At 44.4% G+C, this 26,680-nt stretch overlaps 1 protein-coding gene across 1 annotated transcript in view; it reads right to left on the bottom strand.

The window, feature by feature from the left end:
- Positions 1 to 18,501: 18,501 nt before the first annotated feature.
- Positions 18,502 to 26,680, bottom strand: part of SLC30A9 (solute carrier family 30 member 9) — a 220,582-nt gene continuing 212,403 nt past the window's right edge. Inside the window, exon 18 of the mRNA XM_029588688.1 lies at positions 18,502 to 19,763. Within this exon, the coding sequence (XP_029444548.1) occupies positions 19,719 to 19,763 (45 nt within the window). The 3' untranslated portion in view covers positions 18,502 to 19,718. The remainder of the gene's footprint in view (positions 19,764 to 26,680) is intronic.

The following is a 26,680-nucleotide window of genomic DNA, read 5'->3' on the forward strand; positions in this document are numbered from 1 at the left end:
ACGACTGGAGTCAGCCGGGTGCCAGCACTGGAGTCATCGGGTGCCTGCGCGGGAGTCTTCCCGCGCAGGCACCCGATGCTCACCACTTCCTCTTCCGGGCCGCGGGAAGAAGAGAGCACGCCGGTGCTGAGCGGCACCGGCGTGCTCTCTTCTTCCCGCGGCCCGGAAGAGGAAGTGGTGAGCATCGGGTGCCTGCGCGAGAAGAAGAGGCCACGCTTGTGGGAAGAAGACTGCAGCGCGGCTCGGAGGAAAATGAAGTTTCAACCGCGGCCGATGGGACTCCGCCTCCGCGAGGGCTGAAAATGAAGGAGGTTAGTGTTGGGAGGAGGCTGCTGCTGCCGCGAGTTCCTGGGGTGGGGGTGGGGGAGAGAGAGAGTGAATGAGCGAGCAAGCGTGTGTGTTTGAGATCCTGTGTGTGTGTGAGTGAGATTGCATGTATGTGAATGATTGAGAGCCTGTGTATGTGAAAGAGAGTATGTCTGTGATTGAGAGCCTGCCTGTGAGAGAGAGAGCATGAATGTAAGTTTACCATTGGGAACCTGTATGTGTAAGTTTGTGATTGAAAACCTGTTTGTGTGAAAGAGTATGTGTGTATGATTGAGATCCTTTGTGTGTGAGAGAAATCATGTGTATGTATGATTAAGAGCCTGTGTGTATAAGTAAGAGAGAGATCATGTGTGTCTGTGTCTGATTGACAGCTGGTTTAGGTGATGGAGCATGTGAGTATGTGATTGAGAGCCTGTGTTTAAATGAGAGAGAGAGACCATGTGTGTCTGTGTGTGATTGAGAGCTGATTTAGGTGAGGGAGCATGTGAGTATGTGATTGAGAGCCTGTGTGTAAATGAGAGAAAGAGAGGACATGTTTGTAAGCATGTGAATGAGAGTCTGTGTGTGAGAGAAAAAGACAGCATGTATTTATGTGATTGAAAGCCTGTGTGTGTGTGTAAGCGTGAAAAGATAGACAGCATGTGTGTAAATGTGTAATTAAGAGCCTTTATAAGTGAGTGAGAAAAAACATGTGTATATGTGAGTACTGAGAGCATGTGTGTATAGGTGTGTCATTGAGAGCCAGTGTGAGAGAGAGCGCTGGTATGTGACTGAGAGAGGAGAAAGTTCCAAGCAAACTACCCCACCTCCTGCTAATTCAGAACAATCTCAGGACACCTGGATATCAAACGTTCCCAGGTATACAGAGCAAAAAAATTTTTGTATCCTTATTATTTTTCATTACTGGATCTTTGTGTCTGCTATTTTGAAATATTTTGTTGGTATCTGGAAATGTTTTATATGAGTTTTAATTATTGGATATTCCTCTCATCAGCTGTTTCGAAATATGTTCTTTTTGTTAGTACAGTTTTACTGCTGATGATTTTATATTTCTTGATTTGTTTTATAAGGATGTGTGATGTTTCTTTTTTCCTTTGTTACACTGCATACAGAGACTCTGGCTTGTTGCAGTTTCCAATTCAGTTTTTTCTGCATGCTTCTTGTTATGCGTTTTGGTCTCTTTATTCTATGTTAGGTGAGGGACAGCACGTGATTCAGGTGAGGTTTTCTGCTGGCGTGTTGTTTCTGTGTAGGACTCTATAGCAGCCTGACTTGGTCCGTTTTCCTAATAGGAGATGTATTGGTGTCTTAAGGCCTGGTGTAATATTTTCAGAGACTTATTGTACATTAAAAGTGGGATCTTACATAAAATGCACACATTTACTTGTATTTAGTTTTAAACATATTGTATGGCTCTCATGGAATTACATTTTAAAATATGTGGCGTTTATGGCTCTCTCAGCCAAAAAGGTTCCTGACCCCTGGTCAAACGCATGGACCTAGTGGCCCTTGCCTGAGATGTAGTCTTGACCAGCCAATTGTCCAGACAGAGGAAAACATGCACTCCCAGCCTACGGAGGTGTGCCACCACCACAGCCAGGCATTTCATGAAGACACATGGGGCTGACGCTAGCCCGAACGGCAACACCCGGTACTGGAAGTGCTGTGTTTCCATCACAAATCTGAGATACTTCCTGGGTCTAGGAAAGATCTTTATGTGAGTGTATGCATCCTTTAGATCGAAGGAGCATAGCCAGTCTCCTTTTTGTATAAGTGGGATCAAGGTGCCCAGGGACACCATCTTGAACTTTTCTATTTTTAAAAACTTGTTCAAGGCCCTTAGATCTAGGATGGGACAGAGTCCTCCTGTTCTCTGTGCAATAAGGAAGTACTTAGAGTAGAATCCTCACCCTCTTTGACCTGGTAATACACGCTCGACCACTCTGGTTGCTAAGAGGGAGGAGAGCTCCGTTAGTACCTCCTGATATGCTACTGGCCCCCAAAATGTGCTTGGAGGGCAATTTGGTGGACACCCAATAGATTTAATTGGCTCTCTTGACGGACGATGGAAAGAACCGACTAGTTTGCGAAGAACCGCAGCCTGCCCCGACAAGAGGGTCCAACGTCCTGGGTAAGGAAGACTGGCCTACACTCCCTACGACCCAGTCAAAATCCCAACCCTGGAGTTGACTGAGGTGCTGGCTGGGGCTTGGGGGCTCTCTGCTGCCTGGGATGGCCACGGGAACCCTGATGGTGCTGATGGGAGCAAGGGGGCAGAGGACAGTACTTCCCTTTGGCAAAAGAAAGGCTTCTTTTGCCCTGGAAGAGGAGGACGAGTCGGAGTGCTGATGGAGAGTTGTTGGAGGGTTTCATGGTGGTTTCGAAGTTGGGCTACAGCATCCCACACGCTATCTCTGAAGACATTCTCTTTAGTACATGGCACGATGGTGAATCATTCCTGTACCTCTAGTCGGATATCTAAGGCCCTCAGCCATGCTATTCTGTAGGTGCTGATTACACTGCAGAGACTCTCGATGCTGTCTCAAAAACATCATAGGTCACTCAATTCTCATGTTTTCCGCACTCCAGATCCTTATGCATCAGTGACATAAGGGTGTCCTGCTGCTGTTGAGGCAGCTGCTTGGCCACCTCCTTCACCTGCTTCTAGATGTCCCGCGAGTACTGGTTCATTTAGCGCTGGTAGGCAGCTATGCGGTTAATAAGCATGGTGCATTAAAATACCTTCTTTTGTTCTATGGTCCTTCCCTGGGGGAGCCGAAGAGTGAGTCCAAGAGCGCCTGGCCCCCTTGAGAGTGGATTCGATCACCACAGACTGGTGGAGCAGCTGACACTTATCAAACCCAGAAGCCTTCTGGATGAGGTAGACCTCCCCCCCCCCCCCCCGCCCTCTTATTAACAGGAGGCACAGAGGGGATGTTCTCATATCCTTAGCAGCAGCTCCTTAAGGATCTCATGCACTGAGACCACTATAATCTCCTTAGGAGGCTCCACAAACTAGAGGATCTTAAGCATTTTTGTGCCTGGTATCCTCCTCCGTTGATAACTGAAACGGGGTGGTTTCCGTGATCACCCTCACAAAACCTGTGAAGGTCAAATCCTCCAGCGGAGACTTCCTTCACTCCTCTGGAGGAGAAGGGTCTGATGGGAGACTGTCAGAGTTCTTGCAGGGCTCCTAAGCATCATCCCCATAGGGTTCCTGATCCTCACTGTAGGCTAAAGGGGAGGGGCCCTAGGTGCTTGGCCTTTGTCCAAAGGTGCAGGCACCAGTAACACTGGAAGGGGAATGTCAGGCCTCAGCGTCTCTGCTAGCCTAGGTGGAGCTTCCTCAAAGAAGGAACCAGCAAAGACTACTGTAGCGATGGGTGGGGAGGCTTCAGTGCCCCACTGGGCACAATGCCATCCTGGGAACCAATGCCAGCTGAATCAGTAATCCACCAATGAGCACACTGAGCTTCTCCAGCAGCTGTATGAGGACAGGCATCACCGGGTCCAGTGTCATCAGTGCCACAGGACCGAAGCCCTTCACCATCAACTGGACTCGCCGATACAGCTCCTCCTCAAACACTGCTGATACCAACATTGACTGGGAGGAAGGGGGGGGGGGGTCAGATCTTCAGACCCACGAAGCGGATCAGTGACTGGCATCAGGACCAGTGGAGATCATCGCAGATCCCTGGCATGCTTTGGGGGCATCGCAGCATGTGCTGCTGCAGCCCCGTTCCTGGAACTGTGCATCGATGGTGACCGGTGCCGATGCTTCTTGGTCTTCCCTCAGTGCTCAGCCCAGTCCTTACCTGGTGCCAAAGCCAATGACAAGGAACCCAACATCCTCAGCCTGGAGATTGACAGTGGTCGACTCTGGCGCTCTTATCCACTGACAGCCCTGTCATTGTCAATGGTGCTGTGTCCATCGGTGCGGTTCCCAGGTCCATCAATTCCAATGCTACTGATGCTGATGGCTCAGACTTCTTCGACCCCAAGAGCTGCTCTATCTTGTCAAGTCAAAGCAGTCATCCCTTCGGGGTCATCTGAGTGCATAAGCGGCAACCCTGGATGTCATGCAATGGCCTCAGGCAGAAGACATAAATCTCATGTGGATCGGAGATGGACATGGTCCTCGGGCACCAGGGGCATTGCTTAAACCCAGATGTGACCATGTCAGGATGAAACAAAAGAGGCGCAAACCAAACTATGGCAGCAGGCATCGATGGCCGGTGGGCACTGAGGCATCGTTACTGCAGGAAATTGACCGTGAAAGGAAACTTAGCAGAATCGCTGAAAACCCTGACTAGTAACACTACAGGGAGGCACCGAGAGGGATCCGGCGATGGGCCCATGAGAGAAAAAACACCAGAAAAAAAGTTTTTCACAAGGCCAAAAATAGCCAAAAGTGAGTCCACTCACACCATGAGGCTTACAGCTCTGCAGAAAAAGAGAAGGCTGGAGAGGGATCCCACGTGGACAAGTGGAATAGGGCATCCTGGGTATGATGAGTGTACTTAGTCAAAGTTCTAGAAACTTTGACATAAGTTTTCTGTATCAGGGTTGCATCTGCTGATGTCACTCATATGTGGACTACTATCCTGCTTGTCCACAGAGAAATAACATTTTTCCAAAATGAGTAGTCAGATAAAGCAGAGTTGCTTACCTGTAACATGTGTCCTCCCAAGACAGCGGGATGTAGTCCTCACATGTGGGTGATGTCAGCAGACGGAGCCCTATCACGGAAAACCTGTCAAAGTTTCTAGAACTTTTGACTGGCACACTGCGCATGCCCAGCATGCCATAATCCCTGTAGCCACAGGGGTCTCCCTTCAGTCTCGTTTGTAGCAAAAGGTGCAAGTGAAAAAATAAAATAATAAAACTGATTCGGACCCAACTCTGCGGGGTGGCGGGTGGATTTCATGAGGACTACATCCTGCTGTCCTGGGAGAACACCTGTTACAAGAAAGCAACTCTGCTTTCTCCCAGGACAAGCAGGAAGGTAGTCCTCATATGTGGGTGATTAGCAAACTACAGGCTGACTCATATTTATTTGGAACAACAGCGTACAACTTGTGCAACAGGCACAACTGGTGTACTGATAGGAAAAATGAGGCAGCCTGAAAATCACAGCAAATGGATGTGGAAGAAGTTGGGATTATACCGGAAATAAGTTCTTCAAGATGGATTGGCCAAAGGCAGAGTCTTGATGTCCTTCCTCGTCCAGGCTGTAATGTGCTGCAAATGTGTGAAGAGAGCTCCATGTTGCAGCTTTTCAGATCTCAGCAATCGGTACTGAACGATAGTGTGCTACTGAGGTTGCCATGGCTTTTACTGAGTGCGCCTTCACTTGTCCCTATAGAGGAAGGCCTGCTTTTTCATAGCAGAATTTGATACAGTCTGCTAGCCAGTTGGAGAGAGTTTGTTTGCCCACTGCAACTCCTGGTTTGTTTTTATCAAAAGAAACAGAGTTGGGTGGATTTTCTATGGACTGCAGTGCAGTCTAGGTAAAATGCAAGTGCATGTTTACAGTCCAAGGAGTGTAAAACTCTCTTGCCCTGGTGAGAATGAGGCCTTGGGAAAAAGGTGGGCAAGACTATAGACTGATTCAAGTGAAAGTCAGTAACCACCATGGGAAGGAATTTAGGGTGAATACGGAGGACCACTCGGTCGTATAGGAACCTTGTATAGGGTGAGTATGTGACAAGTGCTTGTAACTCACTAACCCTTCGAGCAGATGTAATGGCTACTAGGAAGAGAACTTTCCATGTAAAATTTAACATCGCAGGAGTGAAAAGGCTCAAATGGGGAACGCATGAGTCTTGCAAGTACTATGTTTAGGTCCCATTCAGTAACTGGTGGCCGTAGAGGGGGCTTAAGTTGCAGCAGTCCCCTCATAAATTGACTCACAAGGGGTTGCGCCGTTATTGGGGCATACCCATCTGCCTTGTGGTATGCTGAGATGGCACTGAGGTATACCCTCACCGAGGAAGTCTGGAGACCAGAGTCTGAAAGGTGCCAGAGATAGTCTAACAAGGATGGAAAAGGGGTCGATACCTTTTTGCGTGCACCACATGGTGAATCTATTCCACTTAGAAAGGTAGGATTTTTGTGTGGAAGGCTTTCGTGAATCTACAAGCACTTGAGAGACCTTAGTTGAAAGACTGAGCGGTTGTAGGATCAGGCTTTCAACATCCAGGCTGTGAGGGGCAGGGTCTGAAGGTTCGGGTGGAAATTTGTTGAGATTGTGGAGGTCTAGGATGGGTCGGAGGCCGCCTGATTTCTTTGCTGTGCCAGGGGAACGGTCTCCACAGCCCTGGCGCTCAGGAGGGTGGACAGTTCTGACTCTAGAAGGATTGTGTGATCTCTTTTGATCCACAGTGGATTGGGTGGTGATTCCGGGGGTACCATGAGGAAATTTAGATGGTATCCGTGGGTTATGATGGATATTACCCATTGGTTGGTTGTAATGCAGCGCCAGTTTGTGATAGAGTGGTGTAGCTGCCCTCCTACAGGCAATTCTGGTCTTGGATTGGTAGAGTGGCTGCTGTTCTCTGGACAGATTTAAAAATCCAGAGGCTGGGCCTATTTGTGGGGCTGGCTGAGATCTGGATGTTTTGGCCTGCCATGGATGTGATCTCTGAGGTGGTTTGGCGGGTCTCACATGAGATGTAGGTGGGTAGTATTTGTGTGAGCAATAAAAGTGTCTTCTCAGGTCCCTTCTTGTTGTTTTTCGAGCAGAGGAGGGAGTTTCGACAGTCACTGTGGAGAGTTGACGTAGGGTCTCATGATGATCTTTTAGTTGAGCCACTGCACCTTGTATCTTGTCGCCAAAGAGATTATCTCCAGTACACGGGAGATCAGGGAGCTTATCCTGGACTTCTGTTTGCAAGTCAGATGCCTTAAGCCAGGCCCATCTTCTGGCACTGATTCCTGTTGCTAATAAGCGAGACGCCATTCCAAAGGAATCATATTCAGCTCTGACTTCATGTTTTCCTGCCTCAAGGCCTTTGTGGAGAATGGCAGTAAGGTGTTCTTGCTGCTGTTGAGGGAGAAAGTCCACTATCCTTTGGACCGGTTTCCACAGATTCCTCTGGTATTGTGTCATGTATAACTGATAGGCAGCTATACGTGACACTAACATAGAACCTTGAAAGACCTTTCGACCCAAACCATCCAAGAATTTTTGGTCCTTTCCAGGGGGAGCTGAAGAATGGGGGAGCAGTCTTTTTGTCTTCTTCTGCGCAGATTCCACTAATTGGTGGGGTAGCTGTGGTTTCTGAAGCCCTGGAGTATGCTGGACCAGACAATTCGCATCTGCCTTTCTATTAGCTGGTTGGACAGTGCAAGGATGCTCCCATAGGCGATGTTGCAGATCCAAGAGAACTTCGTGGACGGGAATGGCCATAATTTCTTTGGGGGCATCTACAAATTGAAGAACTTCCAATGTCTTGTAACATGTGTCCTCTTCTTTAACTAGGTCAAAAGGGATAGTCTCTGACATTTCTTTTATGAAATTAGCAAAGGAGAGGTCTCCTAGAGGGGACAGTCTCCTTTCCTCTGGAGGAGATGGCTCTGAGAGTATGTCCACTGTAGAAGTGTTGGTGTCAACATCCTCCCAGGGATCATACGGGGTCTCTGGCGGAGAACCCGAGAGAGGGAAAAGGCTTGATACTCCAGGACGTACAGGCATCGATGGAGGCCTTGATGGTTTTGATGGAGGATGCGGCAGCACCGATGGAGCCTTAGGCGACATCGATGGCATCAGAGGGAACCGTGGGTGCCTCAATCCCAAGAGCCCCGATGGACCAGGAACCGGTTCCGGCATCGGTGGAAGCAGAGCTGGAAGAGGACTAGAGACTGTGCCTTCATCCTCCGAGGACCCTGGAATGGGTATCGGGGGTTTCGGAGACTCAGTAGGTCGTCTTGGTACCGATGGCCCAGGTTGGGTTGGAAGGGCACCGATGAGTGTATCAAGGCGGTTGAGCAACGATGTGAAGAATGATGGCTCCAGTGTCGGTGCCAGTATGGGGGCTGGCATCGATGGTGGATGAAGGTTCTGGAGGGCATTGAGGACCGCCTGTCGGACAAGTATGTCCAGCTCCTCCCTGGAAGCTGGTATAGGTAACAGCTGCAGGGGAGGCAGGCTAGGCGCTACTGGCACCTCCACAGGAATCTGTGGGGGCTCAGTAACTGGCACCAATATCAATGGGGATCGCCTCGGTTTCTTGGGTGCAGAGGAGGTTGGAAGCTCCTCTAACCGTGTCCTCTTCGCAATCTGCTCGATAGCCATCGAAGCCGATGCAGTGTCGGTGGCGGCACCGGGCGTGGAATCACGTCTTTGCTGGTGCTGGTGTTTCCCTCAGTGCTCGGTCCGGTCTTTCTCCGGCACCGAGGAGGAAGATGTCGATGCCCTGGATGATGTCAGTGAAGGATGGTCACCGCTGCCTTGTTGCTTCTGGTGAGGTTTATTGATGGATTTTGTCGATGTTACTGTCAGTGATGACTGGGTGGACGTCGATGGAGTTTGTTTTATCTTGAAAAGAGACTCCATCTTGTCCAGGCAGGCACGCCTGTCCTTCGGGGTCATTTGAGCACAGCTAGGGCATCGACGAACATCGTGTGATGAGCCGAGGCACAACACACAGATATCATGTGGGTCAGTAATCGACATGGTACGCGGACACTCCGGGAGCCCGTCGCCATGGTGGAAAAAAGGGGCCATGAAAACGGTTGGTGGCCTGCGGGAACCGAGGACAGGGTAGCAGGAACTAACCGAGGATGGTGGAAATTACTCACCGAGCAACGAGAAAACGATGTCGCAATGGGAGACCCCTATGAGGGAACTTTTTTGTGAAGAAAACTTCAAGTTTTTCCATGAGGAAAAGTAGTAAGAAAAATCTCACAGAGCTCCTAAACGCGAGGCAGACTGCAGCACGGAAAAAAAGAGACTGAAGGGAGACCCATGGCTACAGGGATTATGGCATGCTGGGCATGCTCAGTGTGCCAGTCAAAAGCTTTAGAAACTTTGACACAAACGTTTTCCGTGTAGGGTTCTGTCTGCTGACATCACCCATATGTGAGGACTAGCATCCTGCTTGTCCTGGGAGAATAGTTATGAAGTCATGTATAGTTTTATGCATTTTTTTGTTAATTTAAATTTTATTTAATAATGATATATTGTAATTCACCTATCACATTCTGTTGTAGACAAAAAATAAATATTTTAAATAAATAATACTGTTAACATCTTATCAATTTATACATTAATAGAAATCATGCCTATTAAAATAAATAAATGAACAATTAGATTTTAATCTCTATCATTATTAATTTTTGATAACTGAATGTTGATTACTTCAGGACTATATCATATGCTTGCTTTCTGCAGCTGACTACAATGTAATGGAAATGAGCCAATGATTTTAGTCTTGCAAAATGCACAGTTTAGACAATTGATTGGGTATCAGACGATAATATTAAATATTAATTTATTACAAAATAAATATTAAGGGTCTCTATAATAGCGTCTTTTTAAGCTGCTCATTATTATAATTTTTATATATGCTGTAACATTTTGTCTGGCCACAGGAAGGCCCCATAACCGGCCACACCTACCCCAAGTGCCACCAAGGCCACAGAACGCTGCTGGGATCTCTTGCAGCAGGGACACCACCATCATATGCTGGGCTGGTTGTGCTGCGCCTCTCCCTAGGTACGCGTGCACGCCTCTTGTACTTATAGGACCCACAGCAGTGCCCCCTGATGACATCAGCACAGCTGGATATTTAACCCCAGCCACACTCCTGGCCAGTGCCTCAGCAACAGGTACTTTTGCCTTGCAGTATATGTTGCTACCTCTCTGTACCTCGTTGTCCTGTCTTGCCTTGTTGTCCTGCCATGCCTCCACCTTGCCTTGCTCTTGCCTCGTCTTAGTCCTCAATATCATCTTGCCTTGCATGTATTGGCCTGATTCATTGTTCTAATCTCTGCTATGGACTCAGCTATCACTCTGGACGTCTGCCTGCCTCAATGTTGGCCTGGACCGATGCTGATTCTCGCTGCCTGTCCCAACCTTGGCCTGGACCCTGCCTACTCTCTGCTAGCCCTGACCTCTGTCTGTATCCTGCCTTCATCTGACCACTCCTTATGGGACACTTGTCTAAGCCAATTTGGCCCCTGGACCCAAGGGCTTAACCTGCGGGGAACAGGGCTGGTATAGGTAAAGTCCCAGTTCCAATCCCAGTAAGGGCATGTTCACCAAATGTTGGCATGGGTTTAGTATGTTTGCCTACTAGACTGCATTAACCATGCCACAGCCCAAGGGCTCACATCCATGACACTGATGAGAATGGTTTTATTATTTTATGATCATTGCATTATTATACATTGCTTTGGACGATTTATTTTAAATCGAGAAAGTGGTTTATAAATAGCACTAAATAAAATGTAATAAATAATAGCTGGAAGGGCTGTCAGTGTAAAACATGCAGGCGGTAGAATATCATGCCCATTCTATCTGGCTGACACAAACGGTATCAAGAAATTGGCTAAAAACAATAATTCCACTGGCACAATTCCTGAATCAAATATGAAAATACAAAACAAAGGTCCTCCTGGAATTTATATTTTATAATCAATAATGATTAATTGCAATAATCTTCACAGAAAACATCAGAATATAAAATGCCAAATTCATATACACATTACTTAAAGGATGTCAACATCTAGTGTCAAAAAAGTAACCATAACTGTGAAAAAAAACACTGAAAAATAGCAAACTTCAAAAATAATTAAAAATTATTAACAGCCTGAAAACTTATGCTTTGAAAATTCCATGTATAATAAAAAGAAAAAGTGGTTCCATTGTGCAGAGTAATTTTTCAAGAATTTTTCCCAAAGAAAAATCCTATACACAATGCACACAATCCCAAATTCCAATCTTCATAAAATGCAGTGATATATCAGAACAAAAGAACCCCATAGTGATATATCACTGGATTGTCTGATGACTGGAATTTGGGACTGTGCATGTATATTATATAATAGGAGTTTTTGGGGGGAAATTTTGAAAAATTACACTGTACAACAGAACTGCTTTTTCTGTTTATTATACATGTTGGAATTTTCACAGCAGAAGTTTAGAGTCTGTATAATTATTTTTAAAGCTTATTTGTGAGTGTTTTTTTCACAGCTAGTTATGATTACTTTTTTGACTCTATATATTGACATCCTTTATGTAGTGTACATATGAATTGCCATTTTTTCCTCTGAATTTTTGTTGACAATTCAATTAAATTTCATTATTGATTATAAAATATAGTATATATTCTAGGAGAACCTTCTTTTTTGTATTGATATAAACAAGCTGGCAAGTAGGTAAGTTATCCATGTAAAGTTGTGTGTAACTTTATCTGGATATTTAGTAAGACTTATCGCAATAAGTCTGCTGCTGAATACACTTGGATAAAGTTAAGCACATAACTAGCAAGACAGCACTCAATGGAGTGAATATTCAAAGGGGTTATGTATGTAAAAGTAATATTTCATAGTAATTTTCAAAAGCCCATTTATACACAGAAAATCCAATTTAACATATATACATCCTTTTGAAAATTAGCTCTAAAATGTGCCCCTGCTCCGCCTCTTTTTATTTGGATAAATTTTGTGTAATTACATTTATCTGCTTGGTGGAAAAAGAAAGCAAAATTACTTACCTGTAACAGGTGTTTCCTGAGAACGACGTCAGACAATGGAGCCCAGATGCAGCTTTTCTTAAAATTCTACACATTTAAAATTGCTCTACTGAGCATCTGCAGGAGTTTATGCATCAGTGATGAGCATGTGAGGCCCCTTTCTGGTTCAGTATAAAGCTACAAAACTTATAGAAACCAACTTTTAGGGGAGGTGAGTGGGATTGTGATGACTATGTATCCTGTTGTCTTTTGGAGAATACATGTTACAGGTAAGCAGTTTTGCTTTCTTTCAGGACAAATAGGAATCCATAGGTACAGGTTGCCTTGAAATAAAGGGAAAATACAAACCATGTTTTTGTTGGCAACAGACAATTTTGTAATTTTCTTAGGCAACTTGAAAAAATAAGAATGGGGATGAAGATGAATGCTAAACCACAAATAAGCCATGCAAGATAGATTGACCAAACCTTCCTTTGTGTTGGGAATCCCTATCTAAACAGTAATGATATGTAACTATGTAGACAAATCTCCACATCACAGCTTTGTATATCTCTTCCATCGAAGATTATTTCAACTGGGTGAGACACTGCTATGGCTATGCCATTCTTGGCCTCAACATACCTGTCCGGAGTCAGACCTGCCTAGGCATACTGGAGAGATGCTACCGGTATCTGCTATCCAATTAGTCACTGTATTTGGCCACAACTATTCTAGGTCTATTGGTAGACTGGAAAAGGAAGTGATGGAGGAGGTGATCAAATTCTCAGATCACCAGCCAATTGTGGGGAACTACAAGAAGACCTTGTGAGACTGAGGGATTGGGTGTCTAAACTGCACGTGCAATTTAATGTGGACAAGTATAGAGTGATATATATAGGGAAGAATAATCCAATGTATAGGTAATACAGTGAAGGGTTCCATATTAGGTGCCACCACACAGGAAAAGGATCTTGGAGTCATTGGCGATAGTACTTGAAATCTTTAGCCCAATAAGCAGCAGCGGTCAAAAAGGCAAAACAGAATGTTAGGTATTAGGAAAGGAATGGAAAACAAAACAGAGTATAAAATAATGACTCTGTACTGATCCATTGTGCTACCACACCTTCAGTATTGTAAGTAATTCTGGTCACCCCATCTCAAAAAAGATACAGCGAAGCTGGAAAAGATAACAAGAAGGGAGACAAATGATAAATGGGGTAAGGCTTCAAAGGTTAGGGATCTTCAGCCTGGAAGAGAGAAGGCTGAAAGGAGATATGATAGAGGTATACACAAACTTGAGTGGGGTGAAACTGGTAAACAGGGAACAGTTACTTACTCTTTCAATTAGCACGAGGACTAGGGGACACTCCATGAAGTTATTAAGTAGCACATTTGAAACAAATCAGTGGAATTTATTTTGCCAGAGGATGTGATGAAAGTAGTTAGCTTAGTTGGGTGTAAAGAGAGTTTGGAAAGTTCCTGGAGGAAAAATCCAGAAACCTTCATTAGTCAAGTAGAATTGGGAAAGCCTCTACTTATTTCTATTTATGTGCAAGGAGGACTGGATTAAGAAAGATGGAATGAAGGACAAACAATTGCTGGTATGGTTAAAAGTTGAGATGAAAGAGGCTATTTTATCCAAAAGGTTTCCTTCAAAAACTGGAAGAAGGATCCATTTGAAGAAAATAGGAAAAAGCATAAGCACTGGCAAGTTAAATGTAAAACATTGATAAGACAGGCTAAAAGAGAATTTGAAAAGAATTGGCCATAGAGGCAAAAACCCATAATAAACATTTTTAAATATGTCTGAAGCCAACGTACAGATTCTCGATCTCCTGCAAGGCTGCCCAAGCCTAAGACATCTGCCGGCTTCTTGAGTTGTCTTTTTGCCACCTGGTGACACTGCCCTGACGTCGGGAGGAGGCACCGGTTTTACTTTCAGAAGGTGGCACGCTGCAGGGCCGAAGCCACACGCTCCTTGTACAGGTTTTAGGCTCCTGTTTTGGCTGCTTCCCGTGGCACTCTAAGTTGCCTTTAATTTTTTATCATTGATATGGGTAAAAGACGGGACCCTGTGCTTAGTTCCTCTCAGCAACAAACAATTCCTGAGATGATTCTCGGTTCTTTGGTATCTGGTTCAGGGACCCTTGTTGCTGGTAATGTGACTGGAACAACACAGGGCCAGCTAGAGGAAAACACTACTATGATTCCTGATCACCGCACTCCCCCCTTCTAGAAACATAGAAATGACGGCAGAAGAAGACCAAACGGCCCATCCAGTCTGCCCAGCAAGCTATGCACTTTTTCTTTTTTATTTCTCTCATACTTCTGTTACTCCTGGCTCTTAGTAACCCTTTGGTTTCTTTTCTATAGGCCCAATCAATTAAAATTATTATTGGAGAGTAGAATAGCTATGGCTTCAGCCTCTATTCCAGCGCTAAGTCATTAATTAGGTGGTACTGTAGTTATTAATGTTAAATTTGCAGAATGTTTTACTTTTCCTCTTTATCCCTCATACCGGGTCATTCATCAAGCTGCGATGTGGCTTTATCACGTGCGCTAACGAGCTACCACATGCAATACCAGCCACATCGCGGCGGTACTATTCAAATTAAGGGAAGGGGAGGAGTGTGGGCGGAGTTTGGGCGGACGTATGTCCCAGCAGCGCTGCAGGTGATAATGTTTTTCACATTATTGCCAACAGCACCACAGGAAATAACTACACCTTTTCCCTTGTCACTATGGGGACGATAGTGTGCGGCACCACCGCAGCACCACGATGTGGCCGGCTGCATACTATCTCTCCCTCTTCCCTAAGGAGCACTTAGGGAAGATAAAGTTATTATGGAAAGACTAAATTAATTCTTTGATTCGGTGTTTACCGAGGAGGATGTTGGAGAGATATCCGTTCTGGAGATGGTTTTCAAGGTTGATGATTCAGATGAACTGACCCAAATCACAGTGAACCTGGAAGCTTTAATAGGTCAGATTAACAAGCTGAAAAGTAGCAAATCACTGGACCGGATAGTATACATCCAGGATTCTGAAATGACTCATAAATAACATTTCAGAGCTTACAAGTAATCTGTAATCTATCATTAAAATCATCCATTGTACCTGAACACTAAGGATCTGCATTCGTTTGCGAGCAATGGATGGCCCACGCCATTTTTTAAGATGGTGCCGGCCCATCCATTGATCCTACCATGTGACAGAGGCCGGCCAATGGCACCGATAGCCCCTGCCACATGGTAAGGGCAAAGGACCACCGGCGCGATTTTGTTTACTGGCAGCCGATGGCCCAAGAGCAGGAGATCGCTCCCGGGCCCCCGCTGGACCACCAGGGACTTTAGGCAAGTTTTTTTTTGGGGGGGGGGGATTGTAATTAATTAAATCTGAAGGGTTGGGGTGGGGTTTTTTTTTTTTGTTTTGTTTCACGAAATAGCACGATAAAAGTTTTCCGATCTGGGGAGTGGAGCGAAATGGCCCTCCCCAGACCTGAAAACAAAATGGGGATGAAAAAAAAATTGTATGCACACCCCTACTGAACACTGGAAGGTGGCCATTGAAGCCTCGATATATAAAAAGGGCTTCAGAGGTGATGCGAGAAACTATAGACCGGTAAAGCCTGACTTCAGTGCCAGAAAAAATCGTGGAAACTATTATAAAGAATAAAATCAAAGAACGTATAGATAAACATGATTTAATGGGACATAGCCAGCATGGTTTTACCAAGGGAAGTCTTGCCTCACAAATTTGCTACATTTTTTTGAAGGGGTAAACAAACGTGGATAAAGAAGAAGCGGTAGTTATGGTATATTTGGATTTTCTGAAGCGTTTGACAAAGTCCCTCATGAGAGGCTTCTAACAAAACTAAAAAGTCATAGGATAGGAGAAGATGTCCTTTTATGAAATGTAAAATGGTTAAAAGACAGAAATAAGATTAAATGGTCTGTTTCAAAGTGGAAAATGTAAACCGTGGAGTGCCTCAGGGATCTGTGCTTGGACCAGTGCTTTTTAATATATTTATAAATGATCTGAAAAGAGGTATAACGAGTAAGCTGATCAAATTTGCAGATGACAAATTATTCAGAGTAGTTAAGTCACAAGCTGATTGTGATAAATTGCAGAAGGACCTTGCGAGACTGGAAGATTGGGCATCCAAATGGTAGATGAAATATAATGTGGACAAGTGCAAGGTGTTGCATATAGGGAAAAATAACCCTTGCTGTAGTTACATGATGTTAGGTTCCATATTAGGAGTTACCACTCAGGAAAAAGATCTGGGTGTCATAATTGATATTAAATTGAAATTGTCAGCTCAGTGTGATGTGTCAATCAAAAAAGCAAACAGAATGTTAGGGATTATTGGGAAGGGAATGGCAAATAAAATGAAGGATGTCATAATGACTCTGGATTCCTCCATGATTAGACCACATCTTGAATACTGTGTGTAATTCTGGTCGCCACATCTCAAAAACATATAGTAACACTGGAGAAAGTACAGAGAAGAGAGATCAAAATGATAAAAGGTATGGAATGGCTCTCCTCTGAGGAAAGGCTAAAGAGGTTAAGGCTTTTCAGCTTGGAGAAGAGAAGACTGGGGGTAGATAGGATAGAGATCTACAAAATCATGAAAGGACCTGAATGGGTAAATGTAAAATTGTTATTTACTCTTTCAGATAATACAAGGACTAGGGGGCACTCCATGAAGTTAGCAAGTAACATTTAAAATAAATTGGAGAAAATTATTTTTCACTCAACACACAATTAAGCTCTGGAACTGGTTGCCAGAGGATGTGGCTAAGGCAGTTAGTGTAAGTGGGTTTAAAAAGGCTTCGATAAGTTCCCAGAGAAGACCATAAACTGCTATTAATCAATAGGGAATAGCCACTGATTGTTGCTGGCATTAGTAACATGTGATCTGTTTAATGTTTGGGTACTTGCCAGGTACTTGTGACTTGGACTGGGCGCTGAGACAGGATACTGGGCTTGATGGACCCTTGGTCTGACCCAGTATGTTATATCGTGGTTTTATCTATTCTGTGGTAACCTGTTGGGTACTTGTGACCTGGATTGACTACTGTTGGAAATATGATACTGGACTTGCAGGACTTTTGGTCTATTCTAGTACGGCATTTCTTACATACTTATGTTAAAGAAAACAAACCTGGTGAATTTTCTAAAGGCTTCATTTCATTCCAGATAGAAAACTAAGGCTCTTTTGTAATTCAAACTATGCAAGGACTGTTCACATTTGTGGACATGTGACTTAGGGAAAAATATTGGAAGGGCAATTGATTAAGGTGGATATCTGACCCTGCCTCAGGAAAGAACTTAGAATGTGTATGCAAAATCACCCTATATTGGAAAATCTTCATGTGTGGCCGATAAGTCACTAGGGCTTGGAATTCACCGACTCTGCATGCCAAAGTAGACACCAGCAAAATCTAACTTCCACAGAAGATACTTTAGCTTTTGGTAGTCCAATGGCTCAAAGGGAGCTTTTCATACACTGGGTCAATACCACATTGAGGTCCTATGATACATTAAATCCATGTACTTATTGACTGAAGGAACAGAGAGATGCTTCTACTACATCCTTAAGGATGTCATGGAACAAGTACTGCCACAACATCTTCGAGGGATTCAGAAAGTAGAGGATTGTCCATTGTGTGCCTGGGGCTTAATTTCTTTTTTTTTTTTTAAACTAAAAATGAAAACAGTCTCAGGCATTTCCTTGATAAAGTCTAAGAAGGAGAGTTCCTCTGGTGGAAAACTTACTTTCCTGTGGGAGAACAGCGGTCTAGAGAGACCTGTAGCCTCCTACTGTTCAGACCAGTCCTAAATATAAAACCATAACCCTAAGAATGGCCACACTCTGAGTCAGGAATAAAGTATTAGGATTGCTTGAGTCTGCCCCTGGTAGGCAAACAAGGCCCTCTGTGAGAACGCCTTTGCTTTAAAGATAAGAAGTCTATTTTCAGCCATTGTATGGCTTGGCTAATTAGCCAGAATAAACATATATTATCGAGCTAAACTCTGAATATCAGTTAATTTATCCAACTAACTCACTCACATAATACTTTTGCTTGTTGACAAGGTTGTCTTCTTCAAAAGATGTGATTTGCTTGTCTGTCATGTTAAGCCTTACTTTAACCAACAGTCTTATAAGAAAATTAGAATCCCATATGCCAATAAATTCTAGCTGAGGATAACTGACAGTCAAAAACAAATTTTAGTAGAATAAATTTACTTCCTAAATCAAGAAATCTTCCACAAATATGAACCTGTCTACAATTTAGATTCACAGAGTGTCTAATGTTAATAAATTAAAAATATATTCCTGCTCTAGTTCTAAAATTATATTTCTTTCTCTTTGTGGATATTATAACAAATTCTGTAAAAAATACGCCATTACCTGTATGACAACGAACACTTCATGCTGCCCTTTTAAAAGGCTGTTTAGGAAAAGACTAGATCAGAGTATTCCAAATAAAGTATAAACTAACTTTAATTAGCAATTCTCAGATTTTCTAATACTAATAAATTAAAGCAACCACATTAATCAGAAAAAGAAAGAAATCCTAAATCAACTGGAATTTTGCCAGAGGGAAACATGATAGTAGGTTGACACTTCCATATCCTGCACAGCAGATTAACATATTCAAGACGTTACACTAGAGAAGCATTGATTTGATCCTTTAAAGTGAGATCAAGGACCACCTACATACTGGCAAGCAAGTTTTCAAGTCATGACATCAAAACGTAAGGACAAAGTCACTGTCTGGAGTGATTCCTCTTTGGCAAGAGCCATCAATTGTATATCGAGAAGTAGGCACATGCACTAATTACAGCCCACAAAAAAGTTCTAATGGAGTGAAAGCTGGACTAGTATTTTCATCACCATCTTGTTAATAAGACAGAATTAAAAGCAAAAAAAAAAAAAAGCAAAAATGAAAGCAAAAAACCGAACTGTTTGTCTATATTTACAAAGAAAATTCACTGGTAAAAATGATAATAAAAAAATTTTTCCAATAGCTTCTTTGCACTGCAGAAGCAGCTCCATAAAAATGAACTGATTAGATTTCATATGTGGCAGTCCCATGACTCCCAGGTCACATCTGCTAAGTTTTCAAGTTAGAATCACTTAAAAAATGATCAGTTATCAGTCAGTGAACACAAATTATTCAACTTGTTCTCCCTGCTAATATCATCAGATTACCTGTCCACTACCTGGGCGAATTATAACGGAGTTTCATAATCAGTTTGCAATGATCAAGCATGATGGTACAAAAAAAAAGTGATTTTAACTTTTAGACTGAACAATTTATGACTTGAAAAGTCAGAGCAAGGACACACAGAGCCCAAACATCTCATTTCACAACTGACTTCTGAATTGTAGAAATGCTTTAAACTGAATAACTTAATTTCAAAGAGGCAGTACTTCAAATAAATACCACTTTCATCAGTTCACAAGTAAATCATCTTATAATCTTAGAGCTACTAGCTCTTCAAATGTTGTTCTGGAAACTAAATCTGTTCCAAACACAAATGAACTACTTGATAATTCAGGCAGTTTATAGAATGTGCTTGAAAGCATGGGTAGATGAGGAGAGGCTGATGATGTTGGCTAAAGGTTTTCTAGCAGTTCTATCACTGGATAAAAAAAAAGCCAACACAATGGATTTCTTCATTTTCTGGATGCCACAGCTACAATATCTCCAAGTCCACATGCCGTACATCAGGATTCCGTTGCTGTAACAAACGAAAAAAAAGTATAACATGTAAAGCACATATTAACCTTTGTGAACAGAACTATACATACACGAGTGCTGAGCAGTAGGTAAATAATTTGACATATTAAGCAACTGATGATCAGAAGATCCAGAAATCTTTGGCTTCTACCACATAACCTGAAAAATATATATATTTTTTTAATGATTTTCAAAGTTTTGTTTTTTTTTTAAATCAATAAATATCTTCTATAGTGGCGGACTGACAACGGTCTGCAAAGAACCGCAGCTGACCTCCGCCCCCTGTAGAGGGCACAGGTGGCTGTCTTACACTCCCTCCCAGCCAGTCAAAACCCTGTGGCGGAGCTTTGCTGGGGCACCGGCTGAGTCTTAGAGGCTCATTGCTGCCTCGGGTGAACCCTGCGGCCAACCCGCTGAGACCTCTCCCTGGTTGCCTGCGGGTAGTACCTGTGTGGCTGGTAAAAAGGGCGCCTTAGCCCTTGCCATGAGAGCTTCTTGCCTGATGACTGTGGGTCCGAGGTGCTGGAGGGTCTCATGATGATCCTTCAGCTGTGCTACTGCCTCCTTAGTCTTATCTTCAAAAAGATTCTCTCTGGTACAGGGCAAGTCCGCAATGCGCTCTTGAACTTTTGGACGGAAGTTGGAGGCTCGGAGCCAGGCCATGCTGCAGGCTCCAATGCCCGCTGTGGGCACTCTTGCCATTAATACCCCCCCGACGTCGAGGTCGAAGGACCAAACTTCCTGGGGGCCAAACAGCTTCTTCATCTTATCTAAGCGTGCGTGGTGACCCTTGGGGGGGTCATCTGGGCACAGAGGGGCATCCCCTGACGTTGTGCGATTCCCCCAATTATAGAACCCAGACTTTGTGGGGGTCTGTAATGGACATCGTAGAGCACTGGGGGCTTGGTGAAAGCTCAACGACGTCATGTCAAAAAACAACTGAAGAGTGGTCGATGGTCAGTGGTCGCCGGGGGACGGCAGAGTTGGGGATCGACCACAAAGAGCATAAAACTCACTGCAATGCCCACTAATTAAGGCTGAGGCGATGTCGAGGGACCTGGCGCAGGAAAAAGATCGAGAAGAACTCAAATGTAGCAGTTTTCCAAGAAAAAACAGCACGAGTTCCACATCCGCAAGATGATAGTCTGTGGAAAAACAGAGACTGAAGAGGGACCCCCACATGGACACGTGGATAGTGGCATGCTGGGCACGCTCAGTTTTCCGGGCCAGGCTCCATCTGATGATGTCACCTTCTTGTGAGGACTACCATCCTGCTTGTCCTAGGAGAAAAACAACCTCCCCCCCCAGATACTTGGAGCAGTTGCCTGGGGGAACTCAGACACCATCATTTTGGAGTTAATTTGGAGGACTATTGTCACCTTGGTAAAGAAAATATCTAGGAGACTGGAAAGTACAGACATATCTACTGGAACTCTGATAGAGTATGTTCCCAGGTTGGAATGCAATGTCATGGAGCACAGCAGGAAAACTGAGATTTTGGAAGCTCAAGTAGTTTCAACCCAATAGACAAATCTGGCCATAATTCAGGATATTGTGGCTATTCAATACAAATTAGAGCTTGTGGAAAATAAATCACATCACCTTAACCAGAGAGCTCTGAATTTTCCTCAGACAGTTGCCATTACTCTAATGAATATGTTTAAAAAGTATATGACAGATATTCTCAAAATCCCTTTGGAAGCTCTGTTTCCACTGAATAGAATATTTTATTTATCTTATGGGAAGCAAATGATGAGTCAAGCTAGGAACAATGATTGGGCTAGATATCAATGGATAGCCTAGACCTGACAGGCTTCCTGAACAAAAATCTACAGAGGGAAAACTCTTTACTAAGACTTATTTTTTTCAGTTTAGGAATAGACTTTATATGTATAAATTCACACAGAGTAGGCAGAAATTATTTTTGCATGCAGATAAGTCAAAAGGTTATTTCCTTGGGAGGAGAATTTTTCCTACAGACTGGATTTCTCTCATGAGCTGCAGTTTGTGCACTAAAAAGCCACATGCAGCTTGTGAGACACTGGTTGGCCTCTCTTGATCTATGGAATAAGCTACCTTCTGATATTCAGGATTCGCCTTCATTGACTTTAAAATTCAAATTTCATTTTTTCATGTAGCTTATGCAGTCAACTTCCTCGCTTCTAGTAATCTATTCTGTTTATTAGCCTACTTTCCAAAAGAAAGGCAGGCTTCTGAGATCACACTGTGTGCATTGGTGTGCATATGTCAAATAACCTTTTTGTTTGGTGTCCTATCTACAACAAAGTTTCAGAACATGTTGTGGGGACATGAGGACGTTGATAAGAGTGTGGTTTTTTTTGGATCCCGGCAAGTGTGTAGAGTGCATATCCTGGAAAGTAGGCTTCTTAATTTTGAGTAAAACTTATTGTATATTATTAGGTGCCCTGGTTAAGGGTACCATATAAATAACAATTTCTTTTTAATATGATGTGTAGCACGTAGATGGAATTATCTTTAGTATTTTAAAACAAAACCATGAGCCCTACTTAGAGTAAATTATCTTTAGTGGGTAACAAACTTCATCTTTACAGATTTTCAAGAAATTCTAAAGAAATGTAGTATGTTACTCCTGTTTTTACAGGACTGTATTTAGAAAATTCAACCTGCACTCTTCAATTTCATTATTGTTATTTAGGTTTTCTCTCATTATTTGCTACCCTAAATCTAGCTTACATGTAATCTATGTAATACAAGCCGTTAAGCCCCGTAACAACGAGCTACATTAAAACTTTTTTTTTTCGGTTTGGTTTTCGGAAACGGCACTCTTCCTCATTTCTTCTCCCTCACTCCCCCTTCCCCTCTCTCATTCACCTTGGTCACTCATCCTCCTTCCCCTGGTCACTCACCCCTCTTCCTCCACCCACCTCCCCCTTCCTTCCCCTGCCCCCCTCAAACTCCTTTCCCTCAGTCTTATTCACCCTCTTTCTTCCCCACTGCCTCCCTCCCCTCTCCCTGCCCTTCCACCCCCTTCCTTCCCTCTCCCTCACTCCCCCCTCCCCATTCCCCTCATCTCCCGCTCCCCCCCACTCCCACCCTCCCCTCCTCCGTCACTCCCCCCCTCTCCATCCCCCTCCCCTCCCACTCCTCATCCCCTCCCGTCCCTCCCCGTCCTCCTTCCTATGCTCTCACTCCTTCCCTTGTGGCACAGCAGTCTATCTGTTACTCTTGGCCCTTATTGGAAACTTTTTGTTTCAAATTTTCTTTCCCCCCCCCCCCCCCCCCCACCGCCATTGATGCAGAGAGCAGTGCTGGAGCTGCATCAAAGTAAAGGCTTGCTTTGCTCTCTTTCTGGGAGACCTGTGCCTTTAAGAAATCCGCTTATGGACTTGAGAGGGAGCAGGGAGTACGGCTCTGGCTTTCACTTTTGTTGCTCTGCTTTGCGGGGGATGGAGGGATGCCCATGTAAACTCTTCCCTTGGTGGCTGAGAGCCCCCCCCCCCCGCGGTTTGACTGCACTGCTCCCCCCCCTCCCCCTCCTGCAGTTGCTGAATGTTTACTTGGCTTCTCCTTATCTGCAGGACTCAGGGGGCGGGGGCAGGCTGACTCAGATCTTCTCCGTTTGGCTGTGCTCCTGCTGCAGCTGCTTCTAATCTGTTCAGCTGGAGGTAAGGAGTAAGGCCCCTTCGCAGCACATTGGTCTCTACTGCATTTGCTCAGCGACTCTTCTTTCCTCCTCCTGTCCCTGTGCGTGACAGTCCCTCCCTACTTCCCCCCCCGGCAGTAGAGGAACATATCGGAGCGGCAGCTCCCTGCCCTTTCCTCCTCCCCTCTGTTGCTCAGAGTTCTCTGTGCCGCACATGCGCGGTAGAGCTGCTCTCTACTGCGCATTTGTGGCACGTTGGTCAGGGCTCATTTATCTAGTTAGATTAGTGTCCATTCAGAGATGAGAATCTTCCATTCATGGTTTTGCTGTACTTTTCCATTTTAAAGGAATATAACAATTTTTTTAGAGTTCCCTACTTTGAGTAATATAGTGATAAATCTTTTTGTGGTAAACACAATAACAGCTGCTGTATTTTCCCCAAAGATCAGCTTTATGCTGATTTCCTTGTGGCAGCTGCAGCTTATTAAATCTAAAGGGGAAGGCTCACAAAATGTACAGCATAACAAAATTACACACAGGCAGGCAGGCAGGCATGCATGGTATCAGGGCCTCATGTTTGGCTGCTGCAGGATAGGCTCTGCAGTAGCCTACTCTTCCCTCTTCCAAGGCGGCCTGTCATGTCCTCCTCATAAGCTGCCATGAGATGGCTCCATGGCAGCTTAGATTGCTTCTTTGACTGTCATGGGATCGGTTCCATGGTGGCACAGCTGGACCTCGATTTTAGCCACCGCGGGAGGAGCTCTATGGCAGCTTGGACTTCTTCAGCCGCCACAATGGGTTCTGCAGCAGTGCAGCCCGACTTTTTCAGCCATCATTTCAGTGGGGTGGGGTGGGGAAGGATGTGGATTTAGCAGGCAGCTCTGTCCACAATGTGATCTTCCCCCTTCTCAGGAGCCATTTCTGGGACAGAAGTTGTAAATTTACCCTTTCACCATGAGCTGGCTGCTCAGAATGGGGAGGACTGCAGCGTGCAGGAGACAGAGGAAACAGTCTATTCGTCAGTTTTATGGAAATCTTTATTCTTTTTATTAATATAGTTTTACTATTATGAATGATGTTTTATATTTTTTTGATTTTATTTGGTATTTTATGAAAAATGGTGGTGGTTCTTTTTTCCATTGTTCCACTGCAGTTGGGGTTGTTGCAGCTTCCAGTTTAGTTTTTGTGGGTACTTTTCTATTTTTGCTTTATGGTTATTTTTTTTTCTGTGATTGGTGAGGGTCTGTCTGTGTTCTGTATGTGTGAGATATTCTGCTAGCACGGGGGTGGCTAACTGGCATTTCATGAGCTTTATGCACTGGCTAAGGCATCAGCGAGTCTGTTGGAGAGTGTGGGTGCCAAGAAGGGATGAGAATGGGAAAGGGAAGGGGCTGTTGCAAGCTGTGGAATGGCCCACAGCAAGAAAGAATTTTACTCGGGTGGGTGGGTGGGGGGCACTCACTAAAGAGGTAATTTTAAAAGGAGTTATACATGTACATGTAGCATACTATCGTAATAATTTTTTAAAGCCCACTTGCACAGGTAAAGTGCATGGACAGATGTACAACCCAATTTTAAGAGAGTAAATGCTTTTTTAATCAGGCCTTACATAAGCACATGAGTAAAGAGTATTTGTCTGTGTCAGAGAGAGTGAGTGTGTGTCTGAATTGTTCTGAGAGTGTGCACTAGTATGTCTGTGTTTCTGAGTGTATGTGTTTTTCTGTTAGAAAGTGTGTGTGTATCTGTGTGTCTGAGAGAGATTTGGCCTTTTCTTTTGTGCACGTGTGTGTGTGTGTGTGTGTGTGTGTGTGTGTATGGGGGGGTTCATCTCTCACCTGCTCATGAAAGGTCTGGCTAGCGCCGGTGCATCCCAATAGGTGAACTAGGCTGTTGCCTAGGGCGCCAGTCATTAGAGGGCAGCAAAGTGCAGCCATGTAGGGCCGCAAGTGGAGCCCATCTCACTCACGGCCGAGAGAAGCAGAGACTTGGTAGGCCACGAGGTGTAGGTGTGTGTGTATGAGACAGCAATGGTGCTAGTGAGAGAGATGGAGGGAGCCTGTATAAGGGTGCATGTGTGAATGAGACAAGGAACCTAATGGGCAGATTTTAAAAGCCCTACGCACATAAATCCCGGGCTTTACTTGCGTGGCCGGGCCTTGCGTGTGCTGGGTGAATTTTCAAGGTGCCCAGCCATGCAGGTAAACCCCGGTACGTGCACAAGTGCCGGGCTTCTTCAAAGGGGCGGGCCAGGGAAGCCTGTTCTGGGTGGAGAGGGGCGAGGCAGGGGCGGACTCGGACAGTGCCATTTATCGTTGTCCGGAAGACTCGCGCACTGGTAGCTGGCTGGCGCATGCAACTTACTTCAGCCTGGGGACCTGAAGTAAGTTATAAAACAAAAAAAATAAAAAAAGACAGGTAGGGTTTAGGAGGTGGGGAGAGGGAAAGAGGGAGGGAGTTTAGGTAGGGGCATAGGGAACTGGGGAAGGCCCAATTGCGAAGCTCCTCCCCCCCTTGCATGCGCCACCTGCACATGGCCACCCAATTTTAATACGTGTGCGCTGGTGTGCGCATGTTGTATAATCGGTGCGCCCATGTGTGCGTGCACACATTATAAAATCTACCCCTAAGTGTGTGCAAGAGAGGGGGGTCTGTCTGAGTGAATGAAGTCAGGGCTGGAACTAGGCCTGGACCAGGTGTATATGGGGGTGGGGGCGCAAAGCAGGTGGTTTACCTAGGGCACCTAATATCTGAATTCTGGTTTTGTGGCTCTTGACATATGACAGTTGGCCACCCCTGCCATAGAGAGAGGACAAAGAGCAACAAGACATAGTACCAAGAGGGTGCCTGACTGATACAGAAGATAGACAACAGTGTACGGTAAGAGAATTGGAGGCTGCATGCAGGAGGGGGAGTACAATGAAAGAAAGTAAGACAAATAGAGGGAAGCCCAATCATGAATACATTTTTAAGTCAGGGCAAGAATTATGAAGAGACAACATAATTTAACAGGGAGTTGATGTAATGCCAAGGGTAGAGGAGAAGCATGAGAGTGTAGTGGCAGTTGATACAAGAGGTGAGCATTGGAGTTTTAAAGAACCTGGAGGGGGTGAACAGCAAAATCAGGTGGTCCAAATGGAAGACTATTGCAATAGACAAGATGGGACATGAACAGAGCTTGATGTTTAAATTGTAATGTTTAAATTGTAATGTTTTATAATACCATGTTTAGACATTGTTTGTGTCATATATTTTTCTTCTATTTATCTGTTATTTAATAAGTTTTTCGTTATATG

Source organism: Rhinatrema bivittatum, chromosome 1 (genome assembly GCF_901001135.1).
Source record: "Rhinatrema bivittatum chromosome 1, aRhiBiv1.1, whole genome shotgun sequence".
In the NCBI taxonomy this organism is placed as follows: Eukaryota; Metazoa; Chordata; class Amphibia; order Gymnophiona; family Rhinatrematidae; genus Rhinatrema; species Rhinatrema bivittatum.